The sequence below is a fragment of the Tauraco erythrolophus genome, chromosome 9, assembly GCF_009769465.1.
Source record: "Tauraco erythrolophus isolate bTauEry1 chromosome 9, bTauEry1.pri, whole genome shotgun sequence".
Classification (NCBI taxonomy): Eukaryota; Metazoa; Chordata; class Aves; order Musophagiformes; family Musophagidae; genus Tauraco; species Tauraco erythrolophus.
Genome location: NC_141473.1, coordinates 37097977 through 37110458, shown reverse-complemented (window position 1 = coordinate 37110458; position 12482 = coordinate 37097977). Strand labels below are relative to the sequence as shown.

The window sequence follows — 12482 nt, the reverse complement described above, 5'->3', positions numbered from 1 at the left end:
TTCAACAACCCAAGTTGTGTCCTGCTCCTTAGTCATTATAACCTGAAGTACTGATACTTGTGTATCCATTCTTTTGCCGGACTAAAGTCTTTGAAGTAATTACACATATAAAGAAAGAAGTCAAATTTAATTAAAGGCGGCTTACAATGGTACCTTTTTCTCCATGTAAGGCAGATTCTGACATCTACTGGCCTGGTATCAAACCATACATTTTAATACACTGCATTTGTTATTAAAAAGGAGCATATATATTAATTCAAAGGTAAGAACAACTAAAGGAACACAAATGACAAACATTTAAAGCAGGCCCATGTATTTTCATAGAAATCTCACAACCCTACCAGTATTTTGGTAGGCTTCTATTGCTTTCTTAACTCAACTGAACTACTGTATATTATGAGGCTTTAATACAAGCAGCTTTGGGGAAGAAAGTTACATTTGGAAGGGAAAAGAAAGTTGTGACAAGTAAAAAAAAAAAATCCAAGAAGCTTTTTTTTGTGTTCTTTTTTTTTAAAAAAATCTTTACTTGCAAAATTAAGCAGCATGCTATTTTGTGATTTATATTTGAATTTAAAAAGACTAATTAGACCAAAATAAAAACAAAAACCTAAAAATGGCAATTCTATAAATAATGAAAATTTTGATTTCACTCGACTTTAATGAAAAACATTTGGTAATTAAATACTTGCTACTGTTCATGACATTGATGAACTTTATTAGGGTTAAAACTATAACAAAGTTCATCCTAAAACGTTTTGCAATGCAAAATTATTTTCACTCAAGGAGTGTCTCAAATCGAATGCTAAGAATTACAAGCAATCTTCAGAAGCGGACACTCACATTCATAAAACTTTATACATCTTTTGGAACGAAGATATTTATACTACTAAAATCAAACATGCATCACTTCCCATACATTCTGGTATCATGATTTATATTACATTATGTAACATCATTCTTCTTAACAGCAGCAGTTTTATCATACGTTTGCTCCATTTTCTTTGGATTTCTGATCTTTATCTTCGATCTTCACAATATCCTTGAAAAGAAAAAAGGGAGAGGATAACATGAATTCTAGAAGTGATATTTCTTATGTGAACTGTAAAGCAGAATGAGACAAGGATACTGTTTGGTGTCAACTTAAAATACTATAAACTGAGTAAGATACCAGTTCACAGTTATAACCAATTCATATTTCCAGTAACTTCTTGAAAAATTGAGGAGGCAGAAATTAAATGTGACCGAAGCACTTCTGAAGAGAAGCACAAAAAACATCCCCAGAAGCCTCACTTTACAGCCTAAAGACTTGGGAGTTGTTGGACTTTTTTGTTTGTTTGTTTTAGGTTGGTTGTTGTTTTATTTATTTTTTTAAAAAGCAAGTGAAAACCGTTTTTGCAAAATCCGTTAAACTAGGGTAATAATTTACCATAACAGTTCTAACAAAATATTTATCTAGGCATAGAAGACATTTTGGTCTCAAAAATACCAGACAGAATGAGCACGGCCATTTAACTGAGCGAAGAGTATGGCAAAAGAGGGATAGACAGTGCCTTCAGCTGCTGGTTCTGGTGGAGCAGCAGGTCTACAACATGTAGTACAGTACAGGACTGCGCAACGATACTGGTGAGAGATGGCTGCACGCTACTGCCAGTTTAATGAGCTACAGTGACCTAGATGATGCATCACTTGTATCCTACAAGAGGGGAAAAAAGTTCTAATATTTGTCAAGTTTTCTAGTTGGTCTTTTTTTCCGTGTAATTTTGTTTTGGTTTTAGAACTGTTGTAGATGCTATATTGTCTTTTCAAAATAAACGTAGACAGAAGTAAAAGCAAGCCTTCCTCATAGTACTGGTTTGCCACGCAGTAGCCTTCATAACCTGCTTTTATTCAGCTTTACTGAATGGGCCTCCATAGCATTCCTAGGGAATACATAAGTATCTTTCTGTACAGGGATAGAAACACTCTGGAGCATTACGTGCTTTGCTTAAAATTCATTTTACTGAAATACCCCTGCATAAACTGAAATACTTAAGTTACGCTGTGAAAAATCACTCCTAACTGATCAAACAGAAGAGCAGATTTGAACTGTTGGAGATGGACAAGATCAGGACAGGAAAATATTAAAATGGTTTGAGATTCATATTAATATTTACACCTCTTAAAAAAATGAAGTCAAGAACATATGTTTCAAGCTTAGAAAAAGCATCTTTTAATTGCTATCTTTAAATAATCGCTATCACATTGAGCATCTTATACATACATTAAAGATACAAGCACCCTGAATTCATGTGAAAACTTTTTTGTTCTGAAAATATAGTCTCCAGCAAGCCTGCATACAATAACAAAAAATGGAATTAAACAATTCTAACCTGTTTAAGAACACTCTGTATTTCATCCATAACAGTAGCCAAATTTTTGATTGTCTTATTCAGCTGACCCTCAAATTGCAAATTTTTATCATCTGAGATCTTCAAATTTTCTTGCAGTTGGCCAAGGTCTTTTTTCACTTCTTTGAGCTCCGTAGATAGACTTTTGTTAGAATTCTCCAGCTGTAGTATGGTCTTTTCATCCTCATCTTAGGAAAAAAAACCCCAGTCACTTCCAGTGCCATGTACTTTGCATCTTAATATTCCATTTACACGCCGCCACCATAACTACCAATTTTTAAAGAACGTTGAAAACTGCGTTGCATTACCATTTGATAATACTAAGTTCTGATGACATTTAGAAGTCTTACGTTCAATTTGAGTAAAAAAAAGATAAACCCATTTCAGCATGGTGACAATGATACTTAACAATAGTTGGTGTGCACGTTCAAAGGGCTTGGGAAATAGAAAATATAAGTTTATGGTAAACAAATAACTAAGAAATTGAGTTCACAAATATTACGAAAATGGGTTTATCTACTTAAAAAGTCTTAGCATCTTGCACCCATGCAAGGACCACTCTCAAAGTAATGTCTCACCTGTTTTTTCTTCTAGTAACTGAAGCTTTTGTTCTATCTCTGCTCGAACTCTTTCACTTTTCTCCAGTTTCTGTAAAAGGCTCCCAACATCTACCATAGCTCCATTGTACACAATGAGGCCGACGTTTTCTTCTATGGCTTTTGATTCTTGTTTTATAGTAGGTGATGGTAATAATAATCTGTTTCCTGTATTACATTAAGTAGCATTAGGAAATAATAGTTGTGACATTTTTCAGTTCTCATGACCAACCTCAAAAACTTTTTGAAAGAATAAATTCCTAAAAGAATGAATACAAATTCAAGGTTGCTGGTCTATCCCTCACATTCTTCTCCTCCCTCCTTAACCCAATTCCCCCTCCAAGAAAGAAGTATGCTCTTTCATGATATTCTTCTATGCCTCCTTTCTGCAGTAACTTGCCTTAGAAAATCAGGCTCTGTTTTACTACTTACAGCACTGATCCTCCTGACTGCAAAACTACTGTGAACGAGAAACCTTGTTCATCAATATTCAACATTAACCTCTGTCTTCCTTTCTGTTTCAAGATATTAAGACTTAAACTACAGTATTTCTGGCTTCCAACGCATCTTGTTGCATGTATAGGTTATGAACTGCCCAAGATTTACTCTTCCAAACTGGCAGGTTCCCTGCAGACCTGAATTATTTCCTGCAAGAAAGCAAGTATCTTCCAAAACTCACTGGCACTTGCACAGAAACAATTCTCTGGAAGTTTGTGGCATAAAAAATAATAAAGTAATACCACCTAACATATCTTCCTGTAGATCTTCAGACTCTTCTTGATTTTCTTCATCTTTAGAAGTATCTGTTAGTCTTCTGTAAAAGCAAGATTCTCTAAGCACTACTTTATTAAGTAGCTTCTTGACCTAAAACACAGCCATGGAAAGAAATACGGTGTTAATTAATACAGACATTATATTACATAAACAAGGATGTTTTAACTTGGAAAACTTAGAGAAATCGCACAGCTTTTTGAACTTTAACATACTGGGGCTTCAAATGAAAACAAGTTAGGGGAAAAAAAAAGATACAATTTTAAGACAGAAGCTACATACACAATATAGGCTTATTAAGAGGTGCAAACTTCGCCTTTTCATTCCAAGACAATTTACAAAAGATTAACTAGTATTTAATTGTAAATATGAAGTAGCTACATAAAAATGAGGAATCAGGCATGCAAGCAACACCCTTTAGAAGCTAAACTACATCCTCATGCTTACAGCATTCCTGTAATATTTTCAAAGGATTTCTATTACTATACAAAACCTGAGCACGTGACAGGTGTAGTCCAAGAGTGTACAGTATCTCCTCCATGTCCTTCTCCAGAAGATATCCACAATGACTTTGATCAAAATAAACGAAAGCCATCAGAAGATCCCTATTAATGGTTACCATCTGTGTCTTGTCTTTCTCCTACAGAAAATTCATTATGGAATCATTAGGAAGTTAAAAATATTTTCCCACCATCTACTGAAAACATGTAAACTTTTCAGTTAACAAAAGTTTTCCTCTGTTCATTTTATTATTACTTTCAGTCGAGTGATTACTATAAGTAGCATTTACCTACTAAGCTCAAATGTAATGTAAGCAAGCTATTTAGGACAAATAATCTTTCAAATATTTAGAAGAATTGCAGCACAATGGACAGTAATATCTGGTAGACACACCTTCCTTTTGTTCATACTAAGATGTCAAAAAATTATGAAGAATTAATCTAATTAAACAAGTCATAATAAACATTCCTTCTCCTCCCAATCATATATTTTACTCAACAGCTGTTTTCAAAGTGAAATCCCCATAAACGCGTAATGGATGAGCATTCGGCGCTCTCAGCTACATTCTCATTATTCTTATTCCTACATCTTGTTTTTTTTCTTGAAGAAAAAAATAAGAGAGAATCAGAAACTTGTCCTATTCTTGCATTTATAAAGAAAGTTTAAGTGTAACAAATTAAACTTGTGCTGTTCCTTAATCTGAACTGTGAGGGCAAGCTATTGGCTTCATGACACAAAAAGCATCTGTTTTCCTGCAGGAAGATGTAAAAACATCACATAATGATTCCAAGCTTCACAACTGAAAAGCCAGTTTATCAATCAAGCTAAGCTTCTGCTTTTCTTATGCAAGAGTACAGCAGTTGAAAATAACAGATAAAATAATCACATCTGCTGCCTCTTATGTGCACATACCGCATTATTCCTCGCATCTTTCAGACATATCAGAATCTCATATAAGAAAGTTTTTCCACAGCTTTCACCCAATGAACTTTAGGACAAAGGGCAATGGATTTAAACTGAAAAATGGTAGATTTTGGTTAGATCTAAGGAAGAAATTCTTCACTGTGACAGTGGTGAGACACCAGAACAGGCTGCCAAGGGAAGCTGTGGATGCCTCATATCCCTGGAAGTGTTCAAGGCCAGGTTGGATGAGGCTTTGGGCAATGTGGTGTAGTGGAGGGTTTCCCTGCCCATGGCAGGGGAGTTGGAACTAGATGATCTTTGAGGTCCCTTCCAACCCAAACCATTCTATGGTTCTATGTTCCCTCACTTCTATATACACTTAATGTTTCAATCCAGAAGTATTGAAGGAATCAAGGAGTACAAATAGGTCTTATAATAAAGTTAAGCTCTAACTAGGACACCTCTAACAAGGTTATATGTAGTTGTAAGAAAGGTTTTAATTACTTTATCTTTAGACGACCTCTCTTTACAATGCCTGTTTGCCTCTCTTCTGTCCTCTCGTTTGTTCATTTCTTCTTCATCCCGGTCTGTAAAATAAAGAAAATTCAACATACCCAGAGCAAACAATTCTATAACCATTATCTCAAAAAACAGATGTTCATTGGAAAAGTTCACATAAACCCCCAAATATCTGAAATTAATATATTTCTCTGAAAAATAAAAAAACAAATGGCATTTCAGTGAGTCCTGTTAAATTTTTATTTTTCTCTGGTCTTATTTTAACATAAGCCATTAGTCATTTGTTCCCCGCCTTGTGTTTTTTTCACACACACAGGATAGAAGAGCTGAAACAAACACTAACTAGGCCAAAATGAGTCCTGCCAACATCACCATCTATTGAAGTGGTGTGCAGAAAATTACCATGATTCTCCCTAAGGAGGCTTGGCAGAGTCTGCATTCAGCTATGGTTATTCCTATTAGGACAAAATCAGTACTATTTACTCCCAAATATTTTATATCAAAAACTGCATCAACTATATAATTAAAAGCATGTGTTTATACTCATGTCTGAGTGAGATATTACTGATCCTATGATTTAGATTCTCTAGAAGTTACAGATCACATCACTTATCAGAAGTGAATTACAAACTGCAGGTTTTTTGTGCAAAGGTAGGCAGTACAGTAAAACTAAATCTAAAAATAATGAGAGAAAGAGGAACATGACAACTGCAGGGACATATTATGGCATGCAGCTCTGTACCTTATGTGCAAGTCTTTGGTCAGAGAATCACGTGCCAAGTTCAGCCTTAAGCTCACCTTTCTTGTGAGGAAAACTTTGGAAAAAACTACGTATCACAACACTTGTCTAATTCTGCCAACACGTTTCTGAGAACCAATTGCTTTCTCCTGTACCTCCATGGATGTTGGATTGTTCTCAGCAACTCTGACTGGGAATGGCACAAGGACAGATTATGGGAAGTAGCAGCACTTGTAAAGAACAGACAAGCCCAAGGCACTCTCACAGCCAGATTACAAGCAAATAAGAGTTATTTTGGAAACCACAGATTAGTGCGGATTTTTTTTTTTAAGGCTGGTGCAGTACTCTGCCAAAAATAACAACTGGAAATGCTGGTTAGAAAATGCTGGGATTGCAATATCTAAGCAGTTCAAACCTACATCTCTACCAAAATCTCTCCACAAAAGGACAAAAACCCCAAAGAAGTACAAACCAAAAAGCATACACCATATCTTATGCTTTTCTGAATCTCTGAGCAGGGAAAGAGGGATACTGCTGTTCCCTGGAGACAAGAAAGTTCCCCCAGCCCCTTTTCCCCCATTTCTTCAGACAAATACAACTCCACCCAAACAGAAATCAACTCTCATAACATCATGTCAAGAGCACCCCACACTACAGTCTGGCCAACTAAAAACAGGATGACATTTCAGAACTGAGGAACAGGAGGTTTGGCACTTAAAAGTGGCTTGGTTTTTCAGAGGTGCTGAATACTCACATCTCCTACTGACTTCAATGGGAGTTGCGAGTGGTCTGCATTCTGAAAAAAATAAAACCACTTCTATATGCATGCCTTACTTTGAGCACCACAGCTAGTTTATGTTAACTATGTTCATACAATGCCTAGCATAAAGGCACTTACATTTCATGTAGATCTGGTCAGAATTACTAAAATAAAATTAGTGTGATAATGCAATTTTAAGTTGTCTAGTTCCAGTGCTTTCTCCAGCTTGAAAGAACTATTCGGTGGCAATAAAAAAAAAATTCTGAAAGCCACAAAATTCATGATTCAAGATACCTTCATCTTCGTCTTCAGCATCTTCGGCCTCCATCGGATCATATTCTTCTTGATTATTGTCATCTTCAGTTTCTTCTTCATCTTTAGAATCATCTTTCCTTTTATCTTCCCTCTGTAACAGAAGTTCCTAAAAATTTATCCAGTCAGAACTAAAAACCAGGAAAGTAAAAACCTCACTACCATTCCTTCGAAATTTGCATATGTTTATATTTAGTCACTTAAAAAACCCACAAATACAAATCTATGTGATATAGCTGAATGTTAAAATACTCCCAAAATATCTGTAAATTTTTTAAATCACAATGATTAAAGCATATTTACATAGATCAGCGAGTCAAATCAATTAATTAACACTACAAGATCTCAGTTTTCAAATGCAAAAAAGTAAAATTCAAATAGAAACAGTTTAATATTGATCTAGACAGGACAGTACTTCATATGAGTTGCAGACCTTCTTTTCGTCTCTTTCTTCTTTTTTGTCTTTATCATCTCCAGATTTTCTCCTCTTAGGTTTTGGATCATCTGTTTCATCATCTTTTTCTTCTTTTTTTTCTTTTCTCTCATCTTTTTTGCTTTTTTTTGTCTTTTTGTCTTCCCTCTCTGGGAGAGAAATCAGTGCTTTGTAAATTCTGACACCAAAATCTCTCTGAAGCATTTCATTGAAGAGTTCTGCAAACAATGATACCTGCACATAAAGAAGAATGAAAAGAGAACTAACAAAAGGTTTTATAATATATAATAAAGATTTGTACACTTATGAATAAATAGCTATGAGGTGCTATCTGCCAACTTTCACCATGCCAGAATTTTGTGTAGTGTCAGATTTCTTACTATCTGCTTTGAACATGGAAACCTTAAACAACTTCATAAAAATGCTACTTTCCTGTAGTGCAGTAGTTCAGGACCTAGACTGGCTATATAAATTACAAACTCAGTTCCGTATCTGAAAACCTGTGCATTTCTTCTGGATATCACACAGTGACTATGCTACCATAGTAAACCATCTACCAAAGCCCGGACAATTTTTTCTAGGTATTGCACAAAGAAACTTAACTTCTTCCAAGTTGTATTTTGCCATGCTATCATAAACTTTTACAATTTAAGAATACTACAGTTATCACACAGAATTAAAAAGAAGTAAGAACGGCAAACTGTAAATAGCATTGCTAAATTACCTCAAAGGAATGTTCTTTGTTATCTTCTAGTCTATAGTCCAGAAGAACACTGAGAGACATAATGCTACAGTCAAACTTCCCACTCTTTGCTGCCCAGTTAGGATGCACAATGATTGCTGGTTCATCAGGCAGGATGTATCGTCTCTCCCGCCGCTGACGTTCCATTTCTTCTTGGCGTTTTCTTTCCTCTTCCTAAAAAGACGCAAAAAAATAACATACAGCATATTCCAAAGCTGAAGTTTCAGCCGAAAAATTAGCTTTTAGGACTTGATGCTTTGAAGAAAGCGAAGGAAAGCCTAAGCTGCTGAACGCAAAGCAAGACAAACAGAAGTCACAATCTAGAATTTCCAGAATGCATAGTGTCCACTGGCAACACTTGCCTAAAAGAACTGGAAACTCAAGCAATGCAAAGCAGGACTTGCAGTGCTGTTTAGCCCGCAGAGCAACGAGCACCTTCCAACCACCTTATGGTGCTAACCGCAGCACGTTTATCGACACTGGAAGGACACTTCAAGGAACAGTACGCGAGCCAGCCAGGGACTCAGTGCTCCTGAGCGAGCTTTTCTTTGCTTAGGGGAGGGTTTAGAGCTGTATAGGACAGTAAGCTGTCACATTCCTTACACAGGAAGAGGAAAGGCTTCAAACAGCATCTGTCTTTACATCCAACACAGCTTTAACAATTACCAGAGGACAATTTACTCAGCTCTTTTGATTATGGGAAATGTAATCTCTACAGAAACAACTAATGCAAATCAAACAAAAGGTCAAAAAAGGTAAAAATGTCAAGCAGCTTACTGACTGCCAAGAGAGAAATATTGAAATCTTATGAGTACAGAAAGAAGTCATGGCAGAGCTTGTGCTTTTTAAAAAAGCAGGCACAATCAAACCTCCCTCCCCTAATCCTGAAGAAAGCTGTGGCAAAAAAAACGAAGATAGCTGAAGCCCATCCAAGCTGTAGGAGAAGGCAGCAGCTGACAGAATTAGCAAGCACATGGCCTTTGCTCCCTCAACAAGGTCTACACAGATACATAAAATTTCAAATCATGCCGTATCAGTTTGCAGGTAATGCTTTCAAACCTGCCTTTTTGTGTAACTAACACAGAATACATTCTCCAGACGTTTACGCCCCTTCTCTATGGCCTTGGCCTTATTGCACAGATCTTGTTTATCCTTGTGAAACAGCAGAACAGACTAAGTAGTACTGAAACTACCAACAGCAAAACTGAGAAACTTTGATACGCAGGAAGTTTATCCAAAAGCAAAAATTAAAGCTTCACAAAAAGAGAAAACAAACCTAAGCAAACCGTTAGCCATGTGAAGTAAGCAGACAGTTTGAGACACTATAACCACCTACAGACTGGAACCTGCCCTCCTTCCCATTTCCACAGTAATTCCCTAAGGCTTGTATACCTCTAAAAGCCAATACAACTAAGCAGATGCTTTTCGTGTAGGTTTAAGAAGTTAAGATCTTAAGTGTGTTCACCTGTTCAAGTATAGTTTTTCTGAGGAGTTTGGAATTTATTTTTCCTTACGTTTAAGGTCTGACATTAGTTCAGACGCCCTTAGTGCAGTTGCACATTTCAGTTGACTTTGCTGATAATAAGAAGTTCAAATTGCCAAGATTTTGTTCCAATTCAGCAGCTCAAGTTACAGCAAGAGCTCCCAGTACAGTCATCCGAGAACTACAAAATCCCAATGCAACTAGGCATGTTCCTGTACTTTTTATACTTATATATAGTTATTTATACAAATTTTATATAACATATTTTATGTATTTAGGTATATTTAATAAGACTTAAACCAAACAGGTCCGAAACCTAACCTCTTTGTCATCTTCAGATTTCCTATCCTCCTCCTCTTCCTCTTCTTTCTCAGACTTCTCTAGCTCCTTTTGCTCTTCTTTTTGTTCCTCTACTTTCAGCTGCTTTGTCAGTCGAGCTATCAACTGAGATTTCAGTCCTTTAGAGCTAAGGGTTCGACTTTCTAATTCTTTGCGAAGGTCATTTACCTGGTAAATAAAAGCTCTGTAAGTGGTATCAACCAGTGACATTGCAAAACATTTGATCAGCAAAAAAGGTGAAGTAAAAATTAAGTAAGAACACTGAGAAGTCAACTCTACTTTTTAAATCTGTACTGAAAACCACTAATATTTACTGATATACAAAACATATTACATTTAAAATTGTGTCCTCCTCAAAGAACCCCTTTTTGAGGAACGTGTCACATGGGCAGGGAAAGGATTTTACTATAGTAAAATAGTTTATTACTATTACTCCTTTCGCGGAAACTTTTTATTATGTCTCCTGACATACATTTTTGTATAATTATTGCCTTTTTAAACTAACATTAAAGTATTTTAGACTCTACATTTTTAATGCAAGTAGACACAACCAGATTACTGCGGAACTTTCCTTTTCCAGTTAACGTATCATATTGTGATACTCTTTAATTGTCCGAGGTTCAAAAGTTCAGAGTAGTTTCAATTAGCTGCATTCACTTATTAAAATCAGGAGTCACACTTGTATACCATGATATCACATCTAATACCTGTAAAATCAGCAAGGAAGATAAAACACTACTGAAGTTTTTTTCTCTTGGTTAAGGGAATATACAGCTATATTACAGGTTATGCCTTAAAAACGAAAACGGGCAATAGAATAAAATTTTAAGAAAAGCATTAGTTACCTTCATTGTTTTCGGATCCAGTTTAGACCAGTGTGTAGGTGTAGAGATCTCTTTAGCTTCCCCATCATCCTTTTCCTCTTCGTCCTGACAAATAAAATTTAGAAATTATCATTCAGAAAGCTTGAAAGCATTTCAGTTATTTTTTAAATTCTGTTGCTGATCTGTGCAAGGTCACAACTGTTTCAGATAGTCTTCTCCTAAAGTTATTATTTGGACAAGTTCACACACACATTCTACCACTTTATGAATGATCACAGTGCCACTCAGCCAATACAAGCCAGATCTGTGGAACACAAAAGGGTGATAAGCAACACCACAAAGAATATCGGGGTTACACAGACACTGCTGGTCTCCATTAACCACACAGTGTGTGATCTTCCCCCAGGTTTTAAATCCCCCAAGTTACTCTTTGTTCAGTCAGACCTTCCCTTATTCCAAGATGTTGATCAGCCACATGGCCTGAAATTCAGATGTTTCAGACTAGTGTTTGTTCAATTTCAAATATCACAATTAGAACTGGCCACAAGAGAGAATTTAGAAATTTTAGAAAATGGCAAAATGTTTAAAGACAGCTATTCATAAACTGCATCTCACTCAACAACTGGTCCCAGATTCCAGCAACTACGTCTACGATAAAAAATTTTCTGCGCATCGTAAGCACAATTTAATTCCGTTTGTGGTATCGGCATACACGTTTAGAGTTAGTGAACTAGCTGAAATAAAAATAAAAACCAACATTCGCTACACTGCTGAAAGCTGGTTTACCAGTCATTGTTACCAGTTATGTTCCTCCTATGTATGTATGTTGTGTAGTATGTGGTGTGCATTTTGTGCCTGTGTTCCTGTGCCTGTGAGAAGCAGAAATAGAAAAAGGGATTAGCGTTCAGTGCCTGTTCTCCATCAGCCTCCTTGCGTTCACCCTGAAGCTTCTCGACCAGCTGCTGCTTGTATCCTCGGGAGAGGGTTTCCCACTCTGAGCGGGTGGGAAGGCAATGCCAAACATCCGGGAAAAATAAAACCACTGTCTCCACATGAGCTGGAACTGTACGCCCCTTGTGGGTCTCCTCAGGGCGATGGTAGCGAATCTCTGCAAAACGGTACCTGTTGCAAGGGAAGAAGCATGTTGGAAAAAAAATTCTACAATACATTTTA

The 12482-nt window shown here is 36.3% G+C and overlaps 1 protein-coding gene across 2 annotated transcripts in view; it reads right to left on the bottom strand.

Annotated features, from left to right (window-relative positions):
* Positions 1–496: 496 nt before the first annotated feature.
* The window catches only part of CCAR1 (cell division cycle and apoptosis regulator 1), a 28729-nt gene continuing 16743 nt past the window's right edge, over positions 497–12482 (bottom strand). For both annotated transcript variants that reach the window (XM_086617022.1, XM_086617023.1), the window contains 13 exons: positions 12221–12431; positions 11331–11414; positions 10468–10653; positions 8646–8837; positions 7922–8155; positions 7471–7597; positions 7171–7212; positions 5663–5745; positions 4248–4394; positions 3727–3847; positions 2966–3151; positions 2370–2575; positions 497–1039 (listed from right to left, as the gene is read on the bottom strand). In XM_086617022.1, coding sequence (XP_086473148.1) covers positions 980–1039; positions 2370–2575; positions 2966–3151; positions 3727–3847; positions 4248–4394; positions 5663–5745; positions 7171–7212; positions 7471–7597; positions 7922–8155; positions 8646–8837; positions 10468–10653; positions 11331–11414; positions 12221–12431 — 1879 coding nt within the window. In that variant the 3' untranslated portion in view covers positions 497–979. The remainder of the gene's footprint in view (positions 1040–2369; positions 2576–2965; positions 3152–3726; positions 3848–4247; positions 4395–5662; positions 5746–7170; positions 7213–7470; positions 7598–7921; positions 8156–8645; positions 8838–10467; positions 10654–11330; positions 11415–12220; positions 12432–12482) is intronic.